The 23,711-nt window shown below is 41.6% G+C and overlaps 1 protein-coding gene across 2 annotated transcripts in view; it reads right to left on the minus strand.

Annotated features, from left to right (window-relative positions):
- Nucleotides 1-11,389: 11,389 nt before the first annotated feature.
- ITPK1 (inositol-tetrakisphosphate 1-kinase) overlaps nucleotides 11,390-23,711 on the minus strand; it is a 234,570-nt gene continuing 222,248 nt past the window's right edge. For both annotated transcript variants that reach the window (XM_084631487.1, XM_084631488.1), the window contains one exon: nucleotides 11,390-14,207. In XM_084631487.1, the coding sequence (XP_084487613.1) occupies nucleotides 13,885-14,207 (323 nt within the window). In that variant the 3' untranslated portion in view covers nucleotides 11,390-13,884. The remainder of the gene's footprint in view (nucleotides 14,208-23,711) is intronic.

Consider the following 23,711-nt stretch of genomic DNA (forward strand, 5'->3'; position numbering starts at 1 on the left):
GTTCAGTGTAGCCTCCAGGTTTTGCATAGGCTACCATCAGCATGAAACAACAGAACACGTCCAGACTGCCACAGGGCATAAAGTAATTCAGCCCCACCACTCACAGGGTGCCCAGTGGTCAGGAACTATGGTGATAGACAACAGTACAAACCCCGAAGATAACATGGAAAAAGGCCATTCATGCTAAGCAAAGCACAGGGCCCAATCCAATAGATTGACTTCAGTGGGCGATACAGAGCAAGACCCAGGATCTATAGACCTACAACACTAAGGTAAGCAATGTGAATGTAGTTTAGACGTCTAAGGAATTGGTCAGCCTGGGGATTAAAAGGAAGTAACTTGGGGAGCATGTGAGACTCCTGCAAGTGGATTTTAAACCCTAGTAAATATGAGAATGTAATTTTTGTATTTGCAGAGAATTAACTATTGAAAGTCTTCCAGAAACAGTAAAAGGCCCAGCCTTAAGGAGTCTAATTCTGGTTTCAGTCTGATCCCCAGGAAGTTGGACAACTTTAATTACAACTAAGAGCAGAATTTAGGTCAAGAAGTTCACAGAATTCTCTCTCATTCTGTGGGCCAAATTCTAGCCTCAAGGTGCACATGTAAATACTAATGGAAACTGTGTGATCATGGGAGACTTTAACTTCCCAAATATAGACTGGAGGACAAGTGCTAGTAGTAATAATAATAATAGGGCTAAGATTTTCCTAGATGCGATAGCTGATGGATTTCTTCATCAAGTAGTTGCTGAACTGACAAGAGGGGATGCCATTTTAGATTTGGTTTTGGTGAGTAGTGAAGACCTCATAGAAGAAATGGTTGTAGGGGACGACCTTGGTTCAAGTGATCATGAACTAATTCAGTTCAAACTGAATGGAAGGATAAACAAAAAAATCTGCAACTAGGGTTTTTGATTTCAAAAGGGCTGACTTTCAAAAATTAAGGAAATTAGTTAGGAAAGTGGATTGGACTGAAGAATTTATGGATCTAAAGGCAGAGGAGGCCTGGGATTACTTCAAGTCAAAGCTGCAGAAGCTATCGGAAGCCTGCATCCCAAGAAAGGGGAAAAAATTCATAGGCAGGAGTTGTATACCAAGCTAGATGAGCAAGCATCTCAGAGAGGTGATTAAGAAAAAGCAGAAAGCCTACAAGGAGTGGAAGATGGGTGGGATCAGCAAGGAAAGCTACCTTATTGAGGTCAGAACATGTAGGGATAAAGTGAGACAGGCTAAAAGTCAAGTAGAGTTGGACCTTGCAAAGGGAATTAAAACCAATAGTAAAAGGTTCTATAGCCACATAAAGAAGAAAACAAAGAAAGAAGAATGGGACCGCTAAACACTCAGGATGGAGTGGAGGTCAAGGATAATCTAGGCATAGCCCAATAACTAAACAAATACTTTGTCTCAGTCTTTAATAAGGCTAATGAGGATCTTAGGGATAATGATAGCATGGGATAATGGGAATGAGGCTATGGAGGTAGATATTACCATATTTGAGGTAGAAGCGAAACTCGAACAGCTTAATGGGACTAAATCGGGGGGCTCAGATAATCTTCATCCAAGAATATTAAAGGAATTGGCACACGAAATTGCAAGCCCATTAGCAAGAATTTTTAATGAATCTGTAAACTCAGGGATTGTACAGTATGACTGGAGAATTGCTCACATAGTTCCTGCTTTTAAGAAAGGGAAAAAACGTGATCCGGGTAACTACAGGCCTGTTAGTTTGACATCTGTAGTATGCGAGGTCTTGGAAAAAATTTTGAAGGAGAAAGTAGTTAAGGACATTGAGGTCAATGGGACAAAATACAACAAGATTTTACAAAAGGTAGATCGTGCCAAACCAACCTGATCTCCTTCTTTGAGAAAGTAACAGATTTTTTTAGAGAAAGGAAACGCAGTGGATCTAATTTACCTAGATTTCAGTAAGGCGTTTGATACCGTGCCACATGGGGAATTAGTTAAATTGGAAAAGATGGGGATCAATATGAAAATTGAAAGGTGGATAAGGAATTGGTTAAAGGGGAGACTACAGCAGGTCATACTGAAAGGTGAACTGTCAGGATGGAGGGAGGTTACCAGTGGAGTTCCTCAGGGATCGGTTTTGGGACCAATCTTATTTAATCTTTTTATTACTGACCTTGGCACAAAAAGTGGGCGTGTCCTAATAAAGTTTGCAGATTACACAAAGCTGGGAGGTATTGCCAATTTAGAGAAGGACCGGGATATCATACAGGAGGATCTGGATGACCTTGTAAACTGGAGTAATAGTAATAGGATGAAATTTAATAGTGAGAAGTGCAAGGTCATGCATTTAGGGATTAATAACAAGAATTTTAGTTATAAGCTGGGGACACATCAATTAGAAGTAATGGAGGAGGAGAAGGACTTTGGAGTATTGGTTGATCACAGGGTGACTATGAGCCGCCAATGTGATATGGCCGTGAAAAAAGCTAATGTGGTCTTGGGATGCATTAGGCGAGGTATTTCCAGTAGAGATAAGGAGGTGTTAGTACCCTTATACAAGGCACTGGTGAGACCTCATCTGGAATACTGTGTGCAGTTCTGGTCTCCCATGTTTAAGAAGGATGAATTCAAACTGGAACAGGTACAGAGAAGGGCTACTAGGATTCTCTGAGGAATGGAAAACCTGTCTTATGAAGGGAGACTCAAGGAGCTTGGCTTGTTTAGCCTAACCAAAAGAAGGCTGAGGGGAGATATGATTGCTCTCTATAAATATATCAGAGGGATAAATACCAGGGAGGGAGAGGAATTATTTAAGCTCAATACCAATGTGGACACAAGAACAAATGGATATAAACTGGTCATCGGGAAGTTTAGACTTGAAATTAGAGGAAGGTTTCTAACCATCGGAGGAGTGAAGTTCTGGAACAGCCTTCCAAGGGAAGCAGTGGGGGCAAAAGACCTTTCTGGCTTCAAGATCTTTAACTATTCATGGTAAATAGGCCCAATGGCCTGTGGTGGGATGTTAGAGGGGGTGGGATCTGAGTTACTATAGAGAATTCTTTCCTGGGTATCTGGCTGGTGACTCTTGCCCACATGCTCAGGGTTCAGCTGATCACCATATCTGGGGTCGGAAAGGAATTTTCCTCCAGGGCAGATTAGAAGAGGTCCTGGGGCTTTTTCGCCTTCCTCTGTAGCATGGGGCACGGGTCACTTGCTGGAGGATTCTCTGCACCTTGAAGTCTTTAAACCATGATTTGAGGACTTCAATAGAATCATAGAATCATAGAATATCAGGGTTGGAAGGGACCCCAGAAGGTCATCTAGTCCAACCCCCTGCTCAAAGCAGGACCAATTCCCAGTTAAATCATCCCAGCCAGGGCTTTGTCAAGCCTGACCTTAAAAACCTCTAAGGAAGGAGATTCTACCACCTCCCTAGGTAACGCATTCCAGTGTTTCACCACCCTCTTAGTGAAAAAGTTTTTCCTAATATCCAATCTAAACCTCCCCCACTGCAACTTGAGACCATTACTCCTCGTTCTGTCATCTGCTACCATTGAGAACAGTCTAGAGCCATCCTCTTTGGAACCCCCTTTCAGGTAGTTGAAAGCAGCTATCAAATCCCCCCTCATTCTTCTCTTCTGCAGGCTAAACAATCCCAGCTCCCTCAGCCTCTCCTCATAACTCATGTGTTCCAGTCCCCTAATCATTTTTGTTGCCCTTCGCTGGACTCTCTCCAATTTATCCACATCCTTCTTGAAGTGTGGGGCCCAAAACTGGACACAGTACTCCAGATGAGGCCTCACCAATGTAGCTCAGACATAGGTGAGAGGCTTATTGCAGGAGCGGGTGGGTGAGATTCTGTGGCCTGCATTGTGCAGGAGGTCAGACTAGATGATCATAATGGTCCCTTCTGACCTTAATACCTATGAATCTATGTACAACTGCGAACATTTCAGAGAGCATCCCAGGAGTGTTAATGAGGACATATTTTGTCCTCTAAGGGTCCCAATACATTACAATACACCCATGCAGGGTCAAAGAAAGCTAATGACAGGGTGGTACATCATGCCAGCACTTATACCATACTCACATCAGATTCTATAAAATAAACTTTTACCTTACAGCCACAAAGGCAACCTCTCAAACATGACTTGAGGAAGCAATGTCTTACTGAGTCTACAGTATGGCAGTCAAACTACAGTTCTAAAAGGGTTGAACTGTCCCATTCATTGCAATGGATGTTAACTCTGAAACGTAATGACATTAAAAGGCCACAGCTATCACTGTATCATAAATGGCTAGACAGATATGGCACCAGGGTTACATATTTAATTGATGAACATCATTTTAGCAGACATCCAGCTAATCTGGGATTGTGGATAGAGTTTAGGGAAAGTTCTATCTTTTTTTAAACACACCCCTGGCCATCTGACCCACAACCTCATATTACAATAACCAGAAGAGCAGGCTAAAACAACGTTCCAATCTGTGGCAGACACCTCTTTGCCTGTGTTTCACACCCAGATACAATCTTGCATGTGCCTTAGACTGGTTAGGCAACACTGTCATGCTCACAGAACAAATTGGAGCTGTGTTTTACCCAAATCAAGATACAGTTTTCTCGTAATCAGATACCCTCATTCGGTTGCTCCTAGTATAGAGAAAGCTAACTTTCCCACTCCTGAAATTGCAGTGCAATAATTTTTTTTTTTTTTAAAGATACATCTGGTACAAGTGCTTTTTTTTGCCCCCTGGTGATATACCATCTGTGACTCGAACGATAAAATCCCTTCCCCTACTAATTTTATTTTTTGTGTATTGATTTTTACCCCACAATCTGGATTGCATTACAGTTAACCTTGCTGGTTAAATTCCATGCTCTATTTGGGTAAAAGGAGCCTCATTGTTATTATTTATGTTGTACCAGTGCCTAGTGTCTCTATCCAAGACCAAGGCCCCGCTGCATTTGGTCCTACACATGGCACATCATCGGACAGCCTGAAGAACTTCCATTATAGATAGGCAAGACAGACAAAGGAGGGAGAGGAAAGAGCAACACAGGGAGTGTAAGTGACTTGCGTAAGGTCATACACAGGTCAGTGGCTGACCCGGAAATAGACCCCAAGACTCCTGACCCCCTAGTCCAGTGTTCTGTTAGCTCACAGGGCCATCTCAATTATGAAAATGATTTTAGAGAAGAAATCAGTGGGGTTCCATAGAAATTATTCTAAAATGCTATGACAGGTTTCAGAGTAACAGCCGTGTTAGTCTGTATTCGCAAAAAGAAAAGGAGTACTTGTGGCACCTTAGAGACTAACCAATTTATTTGAGCATGAGCTTTCGTGAGCTACAGCTCACTTCATCGGATGCATGCCGTGGAAACTGCAGCAGACTTTATTTATACACAGAGAATATGAAACAATACCTCCTCCCACCCCACTGTCCAGCTGGTAATAGCTTATCTATTGCACATTGTGTAAAGAGTTGTCACTTTGGATGGGCTATCACCAGCAGGAGCGTGAATTTGTGTGGGGAGGTGGAGGGTGAGAAAACCTGGATTTGTGCTGGAAATGGCCCACCTGATGATCACTTTAGATAAGCTATTACCAGCAGGACAGTGGGGTGGGAGGAGGTATTGTTTCATATTCTCTGTGTATAAATAAAGCCTGCTGCAGTTTCCACGGCATGCATCCGATGAAGTGAGCTGTAGCTCACGAAAGCTCATGCTCAAATAAATTGGTTAGTCTCTAAGGTGCCACAAGTACTCCTTTTCTTTTTTCTAAAATGCTATGGACTATTAGAGGGTTATAGCTTTCATGTCCAATTTCTGTTTTAAACCATCCTATGAAGTTCTTGGCTGAGACTGTAAATTCTTTTGGGCAAGGACTGTTTGGATAGTGCCTAAAACAATGCAAGTGCTATTAGAATATAACTATAATAATAATTTCTATAGAATGGATCAAAAAACCACAGAAAGGTGGCTATTTTCTATTAAATTCTACAGGACCTGTCCATAATGGTAGCTCAGCAAAGATAATTAGTTTATTGGTGTATCAATAGAAGGAAGAACAAATGTTGTTTTGAAGGAATCCTACAAGATACAGAGGTTTGGGAGAATCTGATTTTCATTTTTTTAATAATTTTGAAGGATATCAGTGTTTACTTTTAAGCATTTTATTCAACTTTTATCAATTTAAATTTTCACAGTTGTGCGAAATTATGGGAGGAGCCAAACAATAGAGAGCCAGACAATTATTATTTAATGCCAGTAGCTGTTGAGCCTCAAAAAGTAAAATTTTTATAACTAAAACACAAAAGTGCCAACATTACATTACAAAATATACAAAACAAACATCCTTAAACCAAACTCTAAATTCTCAAGCAGCATTTTTCCTATTTTGCCTATCAGTAAATTTTGATCATCATCAATGGAAATTTTTGGGGGGGTCAGTTTGTGTGTGAACAGTGAATTTGACATTTGGAGATAAAAATCATATCCTTCCAAGCCTAAAGGTACGTATCTTTTTTAACCAAGTAAAAAGCAATAAAAGGTATTTAGAATTCAGCGAATTTCCCCCATCTGAATAAAACTATTTTTAAGCTATAGTAGAAAACAAAAAAAAAAAAGTCATTTGCTGACTGTTGCCACAGATGAGCTAGGAATACCCTGTGTTAAGGAGACGAAGAAATGGAGGTAAACTCAGATACCAGTATGGCGCTGTTGGTAAATGCTCAGTTGTACTGGACAGTATCCCATTAATTCACCAATTAAGGGGCTCATGATTATAGAATAAAAGGACACAAAGAAATAAGACATGGATTTTATTTCATGCAGGCCCTTGTTCATGCTTGTAACAAGAGCCATGTTTAAACAATGTTTGCTACTTAGTAATGTTGTAACATCCCTGCCAGCATGAACAGGGATTTTTTTCTGCTGGCCAAATTGTGCTGTTCATTACTTAATACCCAGCAGAATGCAACAACAGGCTTCCCAGACCACAAATTTCATCTCTACTACAACCAAGGGAAAACCACACTAAAACACTACCAATCAACAACCATAAACAAAGTTGTAGCTAACATGGCTTCAACTGTACTGAGGGCCAAACCTCAGTGAAGTGTGATGCATATCCTACTTTCCCACCAGTCTTACTGGGCAAAAAACCTCCCTCATTAGTAAAGCAATACAAGTAGGTCCACAATTATCAATCAAAATAACTGGAAGTTTGGAAAAGGAAGAGGAAGATACTAGATGTGGAAACCAAAATCCTGCAGGTGAGTTTCCCATAAACACCCACCCACCCACCCACCCATTAACAGAATGCAAAATAAGAGATGTTGTAAGGCATTTATTTCACTATGTGTTGGAAAGGGACAGTTGTGTCTCCAAAACAGTTACAGAAATAACAATACAATATGTACTGCATATTATTCTACTGTTAAAATCAAAATAGTGTCCATCACAGGTGCTTGGCAAATGAGGAAAAGGGGTAAGTTGCCACTGAAATAAATGGTACCAGAGAGAACAAAGCACCATCTTCATTGTCATCATCACATGTATTCAGTCATGCAGTATAAGTAAAAAGCCAAAGAGTAAATACTTTTGGTTTTTACAGTAAGCCATGAATTTTTCTCTTTTATATATTTATATACAAATTAAGTACAAAACTGGTTTTATTTTTCATTTGTCATTTGTGAACAGGACTGAATCAAAGCACAAAAACAAACTTGTTAACACTATAAAGCTGGTTCATGTGTGGACATTACCGTACTCCGCACCAAAAAAAAAAAAAAAAAAATGGTCCCAAGAACTGGTGGCTTTGTACTGGAGACACTGAATTTTAAACATGCCTAAGAGGACAACAAAGGGGTATACAACTCCATTCACACATGAAGGGATTTTTTTTTTAAAGCTGTAGGATTTTAAGGGATTATTTGTAAGGAGAATGGCTGCATTTCAGTGGGACGTGTGGTTCTCACAGGGATATGCAGGAGCCATGTAAAATACCAAATAAATGATCCAAAGAAATAAATAATTAAAAAAATACATCTAATACTTTTTTTTTTTTTTTAAACAGCACTGACTTTTTACAAGAGATAAACAACTCTCTCATTCTTTTGGGCTGCTAACATCTCAAACATAGGAGTCACTATTTTATACTTACATAGATGCGCCCTTTTATAATTTGAATATATGTGTAGATATATATGCCTTTTCACATACAAGATTGTTAAATTAATTTATATCTGAAAACTACTGTAGAAGGAATGGAAGATAAAGAAAATACAATATGGATTTCCTTAAAAGGATTAACAGGAAGACCTGATTTCTATGAGCTCTATTCATTAGCAATTATGGCTGATGCTGGAGTTTTCCAGGGCACCAATGAAACAGCACATCAGGAGCTCCAAGCCAGCAAAGGGATTTGGATTCTTGTTATTCACCATCCCTCCCCGTGCAAATAATGACAAACTGGCTCAAGCCACGCTTCCAAGTCCATGTGACACCATCAGACTATCTCGGTCTGTCTCTCTCACTCACACACACACAATCTTCTTATAGCGATGTTGTTGTCTTCCCACTACAGAAAAGCTTCACAGCAAGCAGAGGTTCAGTATAAATCAAACAGCAACCAAAACATTGCTATGTGCTGGAATATTCCATAACATTCACTCTACTTTACTATAGATTTCACTGCACTATTTAGAACCAGATTCACTTAAATGTATTTTAAAACCCTAACCACATGAGAGCTTGTTGAATCTAGTGGAAATATAAACAGACACATGCAGTCATGAGTTCAGCTTTCGGTGGCCTGGATCCATAGAGTGGGTGGGGAAATGAAGGTGCAAAAGGATCTATTCTGGTGAGTACATCCCTATGACACTGGTATTAAAGCAGCAGGTACAAATAAAATCAACAAGCTGATCTGGAAGAGAGAGAGAGTGAGTGTGTGTGTGTAAAAGGAGATTATATTAAAGGAAACATTTTAATCTACACTGACCGTTTTCTTCAACTTCTAATTTTTAAGAAGTATTGCAATACTGTGAATAATTTACAGGTTAAAGGCTATAAAACAATACAGCAGTTACTAAAAAGGGAGGAAAAAAAGAAAAGAAAATTAGCAAAGCTAACGCAAGTAAATTACTGCAAGTGGGCACAGGGGTAACTGTGAAACTATTTCTAGAGTTTATTCATTAAAAAACCACCACCAAGATATTCTGCACAGCTGTGCAGGCTTAGTGCTGCTAGCTAGTTTGAAAACAAAACACAGATCCACTTGACACTACCCCCCCCCTCACAATTTGTGAAGCAAATGTTTGCCTAAAAACTGAGAAGTCTGGAAAAGATCAAAGATTATTTTTTCCAGAGACATCCAAAGCTTTTGGCCAGTTTTACTCTGTTGCCTTTTGGCTGTATCCTGATACTGATTTCTGTGCAAAACACCAATTGAATGTTTCATGCTTGGATACAGTCCTAAATTATCTGCAGAATTTTGGGATTTACCTGGGGAGATCCTTAGCACTTGCAACTCCCACTGAAGTCTCAGGGCTTATCTACACTGGCACTTTCCAGCGTTGCAACTTTCTCGCTCAGGGGGGTGAAAAAACACCCCCCTGAGCGCAGAAAGTTTCAGGGCTGTGAAGTGCCAGTGTAGACAGTGCCCCAGCGCTGGGAGCCGTGCTCCCAGCGGTGGGAGCCACGCCCCTCGTGGAGGTGTTTTTTTAGAGCGCTGGGAGAGCTCTCTCCCAGCATTCTGCCGTGACTACACAAACCAACACTGACAGTTTCAGAGTAGCAGCCGTGTTAGTCTGTAGTTGCAAAAACATTGCCAGTGTAGACTAGCCCTTCGGGTCAGGCTCTTAATGTGTATTCAGCTACTTAAAAGAAAATGAAACAAACAAACAAAAAAACACCTTACCAGTGGTTTTGTTTGTGGAACCTGCCGCCGAAGATTACACCGAAATCTAACAGATCTCCTACATACAAATGCACATGCATTTAGAACTGGGATCTTTGAACCACTTTATCATTCAGATTTTAAAAAAGCCTAGATTTACAAATCAACAGTCTATAAGCTACAAGATGCATCCTATAAGCCAGTCAGCCCAGTCAGTCAGCATCTAAAGCACATAAGTTTTGTATACCCAGACATGTGGATAAAACAAAAGGAAAAATGCCATAGTCCAAGTGTATGTTCTATTTCACTAACCCTAACCACTGATCATCATCACAGTTAGGTTGCATTTTAAAACTGCACTTTGAATAAAGCAGTATGTAACTTCTGAATGATTTACCATTACAAACCAAAGCATAATGTGGCAAATCAAGCCGGTCAGGTGAATAGATGGATAAATGGTAACGGCTTTCCACTGCAGGCTATTCTAATACCATGCAAGTATTCTCTACATAAGGGCAAATCTTGATCTTTCAATTGCAGAACTATCATTGGATTCAATAGGACCAAGTCTTTGACCGTCACAGTCAATTCTGCTCCATTCAAACAAGAGCAAACGTGGAGAAAGGCCAATGAAGTTAATAGTGTAACTGAGGATTTACAACAGTTAACAGGACAGAATTTGGTCCATTTTGGGTAACAGCTGACCATTCTAATTACCGTGGAAATGATCTCAATCCATACAATGATAAGTATGTAAACATCCGAAACCACAGCAGAATCTCACTAATTCACACACCCTATAATTCACATACAGAAAACAGTGGTCACTCCCTAATTCTCAGGAAAATTTTAATAGCAAGGACACTATAGTGAGGTCTAATATTACTAAGACTCCATTACTTTTATAAAATATACTATAGAACATTGAGTAGTTTACTATGAAGCATCATCATAACTAAAGCTAGTCTACACTTGCCAAATAAGGCACTGATTCAGAAAAGCACTTAAACACTTGTTTAAAGTGATGAACGTGTTTAAGTGTTTTCCTGAATAGGGAAGGATTTAAATACATGCTTAAAGTTGAGGACATGCTTGAATGTCTTTACAGTGAAGTAATCTTGGGTGGTTTGTTTTGTTTTTTGTTCTGCTGCATTTGTTTGTGTACTTGATACATGAACACAAATTTCAATAGTTCATCATTGGTCTCCCAGCTGTTCATGTGAATTAGCAAAATTCTATTGTGTGAGTCAATCTGAAGAAACATATCATGATTGTATCTACATGATATTTATATGGAAATCCCATTGTAATGCTATATCATTAAAGAATATTTGCATGATATTTGTGCCCAGTAAATTAAAGCGATACAAATAAACTAGATAAATACAAATAAATTATAGAATTTTGGAAAGACCCTGTCAGGAATCATGCTAGTGAACTAAGCTTATTTTCTAATTTTTGCCAAGGTCTGGATTATACTTAAATAGGTAAAGTATCTCGTAAGGCTTCAGAGAATTACAAAATAATCTTTTTAACAATCATCTGTAAACAAGTGTAAAATGCACAATTGTATTTCAGTAGTTTATTTTGGAGAAATAAAGCAGTGCAAAATAGGCCAACCAAAATTCAGAAGGTAGCCAGGGAAAATAAATTCTTATTCAATGTTATAACTAGGAAACAGCATACAGACATTTTAACTGGATCCAACACTCTGATTCACGTAAACACAGTTAGTTTGAAAGGTCTCGTGTTACTAAACCATATTAAGCATCGCTTCTTTTCCTCCCACCACCACCCATTAAAATTTTTCCATTTTAATAAAGGAAGCAAATGGCAAATCTATAAACATTCCACCTGCCAGTCACACAAGAGTACCATACAAAAATACACACTGGTGAATTCTTTCCTGAGGGTATCTTTGCTTTACTTGAAACATGAAAAGATCTCAAAAAAAACCTTAAGATGTCTATTTTATTTCAGTCTTGGTTCTAAGAAAGGTTTGGTCAATCATGAAAATTGTTTTAAGTCCATAACTATGGTTGTCGTCCTCACTTTCACCCCTGCCACCTGGGACCTACCACATGCAGTAAACGGTGGGATTCAGCAATTATTCAGCAGCCTCGACGCATAGTGGGGTTATGACAGGTGCCCAATTCAGAATTGATTTTTACACAAATCCAGGAACTTTGCTGTATTCGTGTTTCATACAAATCTGACTTTGAAATCGCAAAGACGAATGACATTCCTTATGGAAAAGTCTTGTAGAAGTTAACAGAAATTGATAGCCCCTCCCCCAATAAAATCCTATAGAAAGGTTAAGAGTGATTTTTACAGGACCCTATAGGACTTCTCCATGAGGGATGGCCACCACCATATGGCAGTGAGCATTTTTCAAATGGTTTGGCTCACTCCTCCCTCCGTGTCTTCCTGCTCTGGCTCCCTCCACTACCCTAAGGTTGTATTACATCCCCTACCTGTTCCTTCCCACCACTCTGGCTATCAGATACTAGATTAGTTGGCACTAATGTGTTACGGTGATGACTGCTCTACAAATGCTTAAGATAGAAAAACATGGAACTGTCACATCCCAGTGCTTAACTAAGGTGAAGCTTTCTTAATAGCATCTCCATGAACATAGTTTAGGGATTTCTTAAAGATGGAAAGGCCATGAGCCCCACAAAAATAATGTGTATGCTTGAAACCTGCTTTTACAGCATTGTCTGATTCAGTTACTTCCAATTTAGTGTTTAGGATTGACAAAAGTTGCAGGAAATTTAAAAGGATAGAAGATGCTGCCGTGTTGCAGGAAGAGAACATACATTTTAGTTTTGCTACGGTATCTCAACTGTAATGTATGATCAGACTGTATTATATTTCACAAATGAGTACACCCACTACTCTTGTAATTTACCTACTCCCCTTCCTCTAGCGGTCCCAGATAGTAACAGTTTCTAAATCAGAAAAACTGTCCCAAGTCACTAACTTACACAAAACCCTGCTCTCTCCAATTTTGCTCATATTCAATCACTGTTGAGAGCAATGATTTATGCATAGCCATGTATTAATGGAAAATAGTGGCTACAAATCTGAATTACACATATATTTACAGGATGTGCAAGGCTGGTGTACTACTCTGTGAAAGTAAAAGTGGATCCATTTGCTAGCCCTCTAGCAAAGCATTCCTACACTTTGCCTGAGTGAAATGGAAGGACAATTATTTTCTCAGCTAAAGAATAAGCTTTAGGGTCTTATGGCCAGCCAAAAGTACAAAGAGCAGTGTTTTATCTACCAAGACACCCAACTCCCGCTAGTAGTATGCACCCTTTGCTTTTCAAACTCAAGCCTTGCTGGATCAGAAAAGATTTGTTACTGCCATGGTAGCATTCTTGTGGCGAAATACAATTTGAAGCATCCTTTATCTTAAACAACTCGGTTCCAGGAAGAGAACCCCAGAGTTGGAACTGCAGTCTCCACCTCAGTTTTAAACAGGAGGGCAGCCGCAATCTGTTTTGATCCACCAAATAAGGTGCAGTCCTAGTGCCCTCAGCAAGTTGCCAATGAAGCTCTGAGCACACCTGTTCTGCTGATACTGAAGCTTTCTTAAATGTTCTTTTCAAGGGTCCAGTTGGAAAGAGGGAATGGGAAGTACTTTGGAAAGGTGAAAATCTCTAGCATTGTCACGCACACCATGTCAACTTTAATTCTTTCCGGTTCCATGAGGTCTGATTTTAAAATGCTGGTCACTGGTGATTACAAATAAAATCTAAAACAAAACGCAAAAGCAACCCTCCCACATTAAGGTCTAGTGTTAAAAACACAAGCATGTGCAAGCTCACTACAGATTTGCAAATGGAATCTGATGAAATGTATCCAGATCATTTTTCTTCCCCACTCCTTTTCAGATAATTTCATCAACAAATTGGGTTAAATCATGAGAAATTTGTTACAGCCTGCTCTGATTCTAGGACCATGATTTGACTCCCCACGGCTTTTCCTTAGTCCACGGCATTGTCTGGCTATTGAGAGGAAGCTTTTGTTGCCAACGTGGCAACGCAGTGCTGTTGAAAGCTGGGGGACACTGCAGAGTTGCAGCCTAGTCTCTGGTGCTGCAGCTTTACTGAGCTATTGGTCTCACTTTCCACAATCCAGGAGGAGTCTTTTCCCACCACGCTTCGGCAGCCTGTACTAGCACAGCATGTCCGCTCCCCTACTAGGCCGCCGGTCTGCTCAGCCAGGAGTTTGCTGAGGTTGAGCTGGGTCACCTCTGGTGTCTGGCCCTGCAGGACAGCAGCTATGTGGTTCAGGAGGTCTGTGAAGAACTCTGCAACGCCCTCATAACCTGAGAAAGAGAGAAAAGCAATGCTGTCATTTCCATCTTTCCATTTCACTGGCCTTCTCTTACCCCTTTCCCTGCACACGTGCGCGCACACACACAACACCCCACAATAAAAAGTGGCCTTTATTTTTCTGGGCACCATTTGGTGCACACAACTCATTGCATAAGACAGACACCTGCCTGCACCCTCAAAAAAGCTAGTTAAACATCTACATGCTAATTAACCGCAAAAGCAAAACTCCACTCCCATACCCCGCAAATGGATAGTAGATGCTCTTCAAAAAATGGCTCCCCTCACTACTTTATTTCTAGTTATGATGTTTCTAAGGAACAGCAACCAGAGATCATCTGGTCTGGTTGATTGTAAAGCTTCATGAGGGACTAAAACAACACAATGTTTGTAAAAGTCGTAGCAAAGAGACTGCAGTAAGTTCCCCTTACTTTGCTGTAGAAATTAAATTACCTTTTGTTTAAATATTTTGATGAGGTGACTTGTGTCCTCTCTCAATTCAAGCTCTGACTTCCGCTTCTCCCAAGTTGTTTGTTTTTATATCTTATCTGTCCTCAGTTCCACTTTTACCCCAAAATTACAGACTATTTGGGACAATGTTAACCAACTCTTGTCACCTGATTTCCAAACCTTCCTCTGAAGATTCCTTCTAAAGTACAATTGCCCCGAGGGGCTGGTCCAAGGCACCATATAGAAATTCCTAACAGGAGCCCCATTTGCGGATATTTCACAGAGCAATTGGCCTGGCCTTACAAACTACAGAAAATGCACTTTGTGAACTTTCCATTCATGCTTGTCTAACCTAATCCAACGAGCTATTTATATCATGCACCGCACTGTGATACTGTGTGCCAATATTAGGGCAACGCCAAAGCCAAATCAACAGGGCATTATTATTTAGAAACAAATCTTTCATTTCAATCCTGAAACTTGGAAAGCAATTACTCAAACCAATATTGATCTAATGGTTGGGGGTGGGGAGGAAAGGGGCAAAATACTGAAATTTAAGCATTGTCCGTGCATGGGAATGATTCCTTTGTTCTCATAGAATCATAGAATATCAGGATTGGAAGGGACCCCAGAAGGTCATCTAGTCCAACCCCCTGCTCGAAGCAGGACCAATTCCCAGTTAAATCATCCCAGCCAGGGCTTTGTCAAGCCTGACCTTAAAAACCTCTAAGGAAGGAGATTCTACCACCTCCCTAGGTAACGCATTCCAGTGTTTCACCACCCTCTTAGTGAAAAAGTTTTTCCTAATATCCAATCTAAACCTCCCCCACTGCAACTTGAGACCATTACTCCTCGTTCTGTCATCTGCTACCATTGAGAACAGTCTAGAGCCATCCTCTTTGGAACCCCCTTTCAGGTAGTTGAAAGCAGCTATCAAATCCCCCCTCATTCTTCTCTTCTGCAGGCTAAACAATCCCAGCTCCCTCAGCCTCTCCTCATAACTCATGTGTTCCAGTCCCCTAATCATTTTTGTTGCCCTTCGCTGGACTCTCTCCAATTTATCCACATCCTTCTTGAAGTGTGGGGCCCAAAACTGGACACAGTACTCCAGATGAGGCCTCACCAATGTCAAATAGAGGGGAACGATCACATCCCTCGATCTGCTCGCTATGCCCCTACTTATACATCCCAAAATGCCATTGGCCTTCTTGGCAACAAGGGCACACTGCTGACTCATATCCAGCTTCTCGTCCACTGTCACCCCTAGGTCCTTTTCTGCAGAACTGCTGCCTAGCCATTCGGTCCCTAGTCTGTAGCTGTGCATTGGGTTCTTCCGTCCTAAGTGCAGGACCCTGCACTTATCCTTATTGAACCTCATCAGATTCCTTTTGGCCCAATCTTCCAATTGGTCTAGGTCCTTCTGTATCCTATCCCTCCCCTCCAGCGTATCTACCACTCCTCCCAGTTTAGTATCATCCGCAAATTTGCTGAGAGTGCAATCCACACCATCCTCCAGATCATTTATGAAGATATTGAATAAAACCGGCCCCAGGACCGACCCTTGGGGCACTCCACTTGATACCGGCTGCCAACTAGACATGGAGCCGTTGATCACTACCCGTTGAGCCCGACAATTTAGCCAGCTTTCTACCCACCTTATAGTGCATTCATCCAGCCCATACTTCCTTAACTTGCTGACAAGAATACTATGGGAGACCGTGTCAAAAGCTTTGCTAAAGTCAAGAAACAATACATCCACTGCTTTCCCTTCATCCACAGAACCAGTAATCTCATCATAAAAGGCGATTAGATTAGTCAGGCATGACCTTCCCTTGGTGAATCCATGCTGGCTGTTCCTGATCACTTTCCTCTCATGCAAGTGCTTCAGGATTGATTCTTTGAGGACCTGCTCCATGATTTTTCCAGGGACTGAGGTGAGGCTGACTGGCCTGTAGTTCCCAGGATCTTCCTTCTTCCCTTTTTTAAAGATTGGCACTACATTAGCCTTTTTCCAGTCATCCGGGACTTCCCCGGTTCGCCACGAGTTTTCAAAGATAATGGCCAGTGGCTCTGCAATCACAGCCGCCAATTCCTTCAGCACTCTCGGATGCAACTCGTCCGGCCCCATGGACTTGTGCACGTCCAGCTTTTCTAAATAGTCCCTAACCGCCTCTATCTCCACAGAGGGCTGGCCATCTCTTCCGCATTTTGTGATGCCCAGCGCAGCAGTCTGGGAGCTGACCTTGTTAGTGAAAACAGAGGCAAAAAAAGCATTGAGTACATTAGCTTTTTCCACATCCTCTGTCACTAGGTTGCCTACCTCATTCAGTAAGGGGCCCACACATTCCTTGGCTTTCTTCTTGTTGCCAACATACCTGAAGAAACCCTTCTTGTTACTCTTGACATCTCTGGCTAGCTGCAGCTCCAGGTGCGATTTGGCCCTCCTGATAACATTCCTACATGCCCGAGCAATATTTTTATACTCTTCCCTGGTCATATGTCCAACCTTCCACTTCTTGTAAGCTTCTTTTTTATGTTTAAGATCCGCTAGGATTTCACCATTAAGCCAAGCTGGTCGCCTGCCATATTTACTATTTTTTCGACTCATCGGGATGGTTTGTCCCTGTAACCTCAACAGGGATTCCTTGAAATACAGCCAGCTCTCCTGGACTCCTTTCCCCTTCAAGTTAGTCCCCCAGGGGATCCTGGCCATCCGTTCCCTGAGGGAGTCGAAGTCTGCTTTCCTGAAGTCCAGGGTCCGTATCCTGCTGCTTACCTTTGTTCCCTGCGTCAGGATCCTGAACTCAACCAACTCATGGTCACTGCCTCCCAGATTCCCATCCACTTTTGCTTCCCCCACTAATTCTACCCGGTTTGTGAGCAGCAGGTCAAGAAAAGCACCCCATCTGAAAGATTCCAAAAGATTTACACTACACAGTTTAACAGAAAACCATTATGATCTTCTGGGTAAATAAAATTGGCCAATCCTGGGAGATTACTTAGATTGTAAACTCTTTGGGAAAGGGGCTGTTCTTTTTTGTTCTGTGTTTGTACAGCGCCTAGCACAAACAGGTCCTGGTTCAGGACTGTTTCTTTATATTATATAAAAGAAAGAAAAAGAAAGAAATAGCATTGAACACTTAGTATCTTGAATGTCAGCTGCAGGTGGTCAGAACCTTTATTTCAATTGTAGGCTCTTGGAAGCCGGGTCTATATATATTTGTACAATGCCTAGCAAGGAGTCAATAGGTAGTACTGTAACATTATTGTAATTAAAAGATTAAGGAGTTGGACTAATGTTTTTTACATGTAGAGGTGCAGAATTATGCAAGAAGTATAGCTATCAAATACATGACAAGTTTTAAAAAGGCTATATACATATTTTAATGATCACTAGGAGCTATTGCTGACTACTGTGTAAATAACTAATATTTTTAAAATTTCATTTGAAACCTATTCCCAGGCCACTGTGAAATCAGAGCAAAGAGAGCATGAACGAAGTAAATATATATTTTAAAACATCTGTGTGTGGGTACAAGGTAGAATAGGACAAGGAGGGAAAACTCAAATATTTATATTTTTAATCTCCTTCCCCTTTAAAAAAACACCCCATCAGAATGAAAATAATACTACAGACTGAAAAATGTATGCTAAAATCAGAATCTAAACAGGGGTACTTTGGTGATTTTAAGGTGCATTTATAAACAATGTGTGAATCAATTAACTGTTACCGATATAGTGTCTTTGTTTGTTTTAGTGACAACAGCAGCTACAAATTTTCATATGCTCCTTTGATAATGCAACTAGTGTGCTGTGCATGGTCTAAGATAGTAGCATTTATAATTCAGTTTTCTTAGCAACTTGGAGACCATTAAAAAAATTTAACCCACTTAATGACAAAGTGCCAGGCCACCAACACTAACCATCACTATCTATTCATCAGCCAGGGTCTAGCTAAGACCATTAGAATCACAGGAGTCATGGAATCCCAGTCTCTCTCACAAAGAGTTGGTCTTCTAAAATTTCTTGCTTATGTAAACCCTTCCTCCAGGATTAGCCTTTAAATCTACTCTGTGCTTCAAACACCCTGGGAATAAGTCATCTCCATAGTAACAGCTTTAATGTGCAGAGAACAGATCCATAATTCCTTGGGGTGTTTGGACATGCTCAGTTAGAACAAAATCAGACTATTAAGACTGCACAAGGGAAACTCACAATGAAGTTGCTCTTAATGCTTTATGGCCATGGGACAGAGACAGTGATTAACTCCCGGTACCAGCACGAGAGAACCCTGCACACAGTCACAGGTTGCTCTTCACTGACACTGCTGCTGCAGCTATTTTGACAAGACAACCGGGAGGAAAGGACTGCACATTTATATGCAGGAGATCAAGTGGAAGGATGATTTAATTAAGTTTAAAGAAATTTTAAACTGCTGGGATGGGGATTATGTTGCATCAAGGAATAGTGGCAGGACGTACTTGTCATAAGCCTCTAAGTGGGTGCCACTCCCTTGAAATCCATTCCAAACAATGTAGTTGCATCTGCTTACATGAGGTCTGAATTTGGCCCTGTGTGGGAATGGAATGAAAATACTGGGTGTACGGGGATAATATCAGTGTCACCTCATTGAATATAAGAAGGAAGTCCACACAGAACTAGAGATGGGGCTGAAGTAGGAATCCAAGTTCCCGGTCCTGAACTTTGCGGGGCGTTCAGATTCGGATCTAGATTTGGAGACTGAGGCTTGTCTCTGCACAGCTCTGGGAAATGATTAATATTCCCAAGCTATTACTGCAAATGCCACAGGCCTGCTTTTTAAAAGGGCACCTTCACTCATGCAAATTCAGCTGAGTCACCTAAGCACACAGGAGAGGATAGTCACTGCCTTGTTCACACACACAAAACATACGTATCCAGATAGAACTGACACACTCAACCCCTGCCTAATGCACATGGAGTCTATACCTTGCATGTGCAGGTGATAACGCACAAGAAGAGTATACACAAAATTCCACAGAGGCAAGCATAAGCCAGGTTAAGGCAACATGGAAAATCAAGCCTTATGAAACCTTTTGCACTTTATCAGCTGCCCCAGATCAGGAGACCATAAAAACCACATGCTACCTGACTATTGGCTAGTATTAAAGATCTCACTATGTAACCGCAGCCAAGTCCAATCCAACCAGTTTTCTGCAGCACAGGACAGACAGTAGGCAACACTCCTCTTTTAAATTTGTTGAGAGAGGGACTAACTAGAGCAGGTGACAGATGAGGTCCCCCTACAGATACATCTGCTCCAAATTGGTTATGTTAAATCAGTCCAAGATCACAGCAATGGCTTGGGGAAGCGACAGATTTAAATGAACTTTGAATCTGGTTGCAGCAGCAGCAGGAACCAGATCTGGGGACGGAATGACCCAGGCTTTGGCCTGGCCTATCACATCCTGCCATCTGTGACTATACTGAGGAGGGTATGAGCCGTTCTTAAAGGAACCCCACTCATCTCCATTGAGTATAACAAACAGATGGCCAGGTTTGGAAGCCAGTAAATCTGCATGGATCTTGCCTAGCCAAACTTTCATCCCCCACCAGCAAGTCATGTATATGGGAGAGAAACTGAATCACAGAATCATAGGACTGGAAGGGACCTCGAGAGGCCATCTAGTCCAGTCCCCTGCACTCATGACAGGACTAAGTATTATCTAGACCATCCCTGACAGGTGTTTGTCTAACCTGTCCTTAAAAATTTCCAATAATGAAGATTCTACAACCTCGCTAGGCAATTTATTCCAGTGCTTAACCACTGATGGCATGAGGGGTTGATTTTCTCCATGCAACAGCTGAAGATTGGTGTCCAGCTTGATATTGTGAGATCCATCAGCTTCCTTCAATACTATTGATCATGGGGTCTTGCTGACTCACTTGCAGACTGTAGTGTGGAGGAGTAAGACAGTTCTCAATGGCTCAATTCCTTCCTCAATGAGCACTCCCAGAAGGTAGAGCTGGGCAGTTGCTCTTCATCCCCAGGGACATTGTCCAGTGGAAGTTTCACAGAGCTCCTTCTTATCTCCACAATTGCTCAACGTGTATACAAGGCCAATGGCTGGGCTGTGGGGCTCTCTGTATTCTGAAGACACCATGCTACAAGACTCCAGCTCACCTGGACAGCCAGTGCAGTCAAACGCCTGTTTCAGTGGTTAGGTGAGAGTGGGGCATGGATCAGAATAAGACTGGAGTGACATTGGTAGACTGGAGAAAGCAAACGGCAGGTGAGGATTATATCTGCCTGACCACGTGTGTCTGCCATTTGTGACTTGGGCTCACAATCTGGGGGTACTGTTGGATCCCCAGTTTGGTTAAATGATCCTAGTGCAGCAGTGCTCAGGAGGCTTCCACCTCCCCCCATCTACATCTGACCAGGAGACTGTGCCAGTTTGTTTTGGATGCGGTCAGTGTTACCATTTTCTATGCCTTTGGCATTCCCAGGTTTGGATGACTGCAGTGCATTCTATATAGGACTGCATCTTAAATCCACCTGGAAACTAAAGCTGCTGCTGAATGTGGCAGCCCAATTGTTTTAAAGAGAGATGAGCACACTACACCAGTGCTCCAGGATCTACACTGGCTGTAGGTTTAAGGCTGGAGCATTCTTTCTTTCTTAAAACATAAGGCCCTAAATGGGTTGGATCCTGCCCACCTACAAGACTGTCTCTCTCTCCTCTGCTGACTGCCACTACTCTAGTGCAGTCAGCAGAGCTGCTTGAGATCTGTATTGAAAGGGATTCAACAGAAAGGACTGCTGGAAAGATGTCTTCTCTATGTGGTCTTAAACTTGGGCCTTCTTGGCTTGAAGTAATACCTTCAGGGCACGCTGCAAGGCCCATCTCTCTCCCCAAGCATTTGGGGAGGAAGCAGCATGCTAACGGCTGATGTCTGTGGGGAAAGAGTATTGTTTGAATTTGTTTTTATCGTGTTTGGTCATTTTCTTTAGCTAAGGGAAGTGGATTATTTTTGAATTGACCACATTTTGGATAAAGGCCCCTAGAGATCAGGACAGGTGTATAATTTCTTACAAATCTAAAATAATACATGTTCTAATACCAATGGTCAGCTGCACCTCCATATTGTCTGTAATGCTTGATAACAAATTTAAGAATACGAAACAAAAAAACTACATAAAAAGTGACAGAGCTTCTCTGCTCTTTCAAAAGGGCAAGAAATTTACTTGCATCTTTGTCCAAAACACTATTTATAGAGAATAGACTATTGATCCAAACCCCCTTCAAAGCACAAGCTATCACGCAGCTCAAAATGCATGACACAAAGTGAATTTCTAATGCAGACCTCAAGATGCAACCTCATGTTGGAAGCACAACAAAGGAGAAATGGTGGGGTGCAGAGTGATTCCACGTGCTCCATGGATGTTTCTGCCCCAGTGAAGAAGCACTCCCCCCTTTAAACAGTTAAGCTTGCTGGCAGTTGTCATCCTCACCAGCACTCTCAGCATTTTGGGAGGGGAGAGAGATTGAAGTTTAGTTAGTTAAAAGCACTCCTGAAAATCCTAAGTGATTCTTTGCACTCTGCTTTTTGCAAATCTTTTGTCATTTGTTTATGGATCACACGAACACTGGGAGGCGTTGCAAACACAGAGAAGGGCAAAACCAAGTTGTAAAACATCCTGAAGAGCAGCTAGGGAATTGCAGGTAACAGGGGGAAAGTAGGTGTTTTTAAAGGAAGTCTTGTATCTATGGAGAGGAAAGACAACACAGATCCAGTGGGAGGGGATCAAATCCGATAGTGACATTCATCACAGTAAAGTGAGTTTATTTTCATCTAGACTCCTTCGTTCTACCTACTTCTCAGGGAGGTGAGGAAACAGGACTGAAAGATTAGGAAGGAGATGGTCTGTGATAGGATCTCTATCTTAAAAAGTGCTCTACAATACAAAAAATGTGAGACACCTCTGTAGTGGAGCTACATCATGGTAACAGTCTTGCATGTGTCACTTGAAGCCAGCACAACTATTCCCTAATGAGATAAATACGTCAAATGAAAAGTAAAACACAAGGAAATAGCTCCTGAACCTTGGACGATACATTCATTCGCCTGATCCAGGAAACGTAATGCTGATTCAGACGTTCCAAAGATTGAAACGCTTTTTTTGTTGTTTCTGGGCTATATCCTGCACTAACAGGACAAGGGGGGAAAATATCAAAGTAAACCTGGTTACTAATATTGTTATATTTCAGGGTTCAACTATAGCAACTTGCCAGGATACTGAAGTAAATGGAATCCTGGTCGATCCACTATGGCAATTTCTGTGCTCCTAGGATTCCAGCATCTTTTCTGCATCAAATTACTCTCAGTTGTGGTGCCTAGTTCCCCACAAAAAAGGTATCTTTTAAACGTATTGCATGTATTTCATGAGAAAACATAGCTGATTGAGGGTTGGAAGTTTCCTAACAAGCAATGCCTTAGGATCAGGGAGCCCAAAAGAGGCCTCCTGATTCATAGTGAGAAAGTAGGGCAATTGGCTAGTTATCTTAGGTGCCAGTACATGAACGCAAGAAGCCTGGGAAACAAGCAGGAAGAATGGGAAGTCCTGGCACAGTCAAGGAACTACGAGGTGACTGGAATAACAGAGACTTGGTGGGGTAACTCACATGACTGGAGCACTGTCATGGATGGGTGTAAACTGTTCAGGAAGGACAGGCGAGTGGAGAAAAGGTGGAGGAGTTGCACTGTATGTAAGAGAGCAGTATGGCTGCTCAGAACTCCAGTATGAAACTGGAGAAAAGTCTGTTGAGAGTCTTTGGGTTAAGTTTAGAGGCGAGAGTAACAAGGGTGATGTCGTGTTGGGCATCTGCTACAGACTACCAGATCAGGAGGATGAGGTAGACGAGGCTTTCTTCGGACAACTAACAGAAATTTCCAGATCACAGGCCCTGGTTCTCATGGGGGACTTCAATCACCCTGACCTCTGCTGGGAGAGCAATACAACAGTTCACAGACAATCCAGAAAGTGTTTGGAGAGTGTTGGGGAC

Source organism: Lepidochelys olivacea, assembly GCF_965140295.1.
Source record: "Lepidochelys olivacea isolate rLepOli2 genome assembly, chromosome: 6".
Lineage (NCBI taxonomy): Eukaryota > Metazoa > Chordata > Testudines > Cheloniidae > Lepidochelys > Lepidochelys olivacea.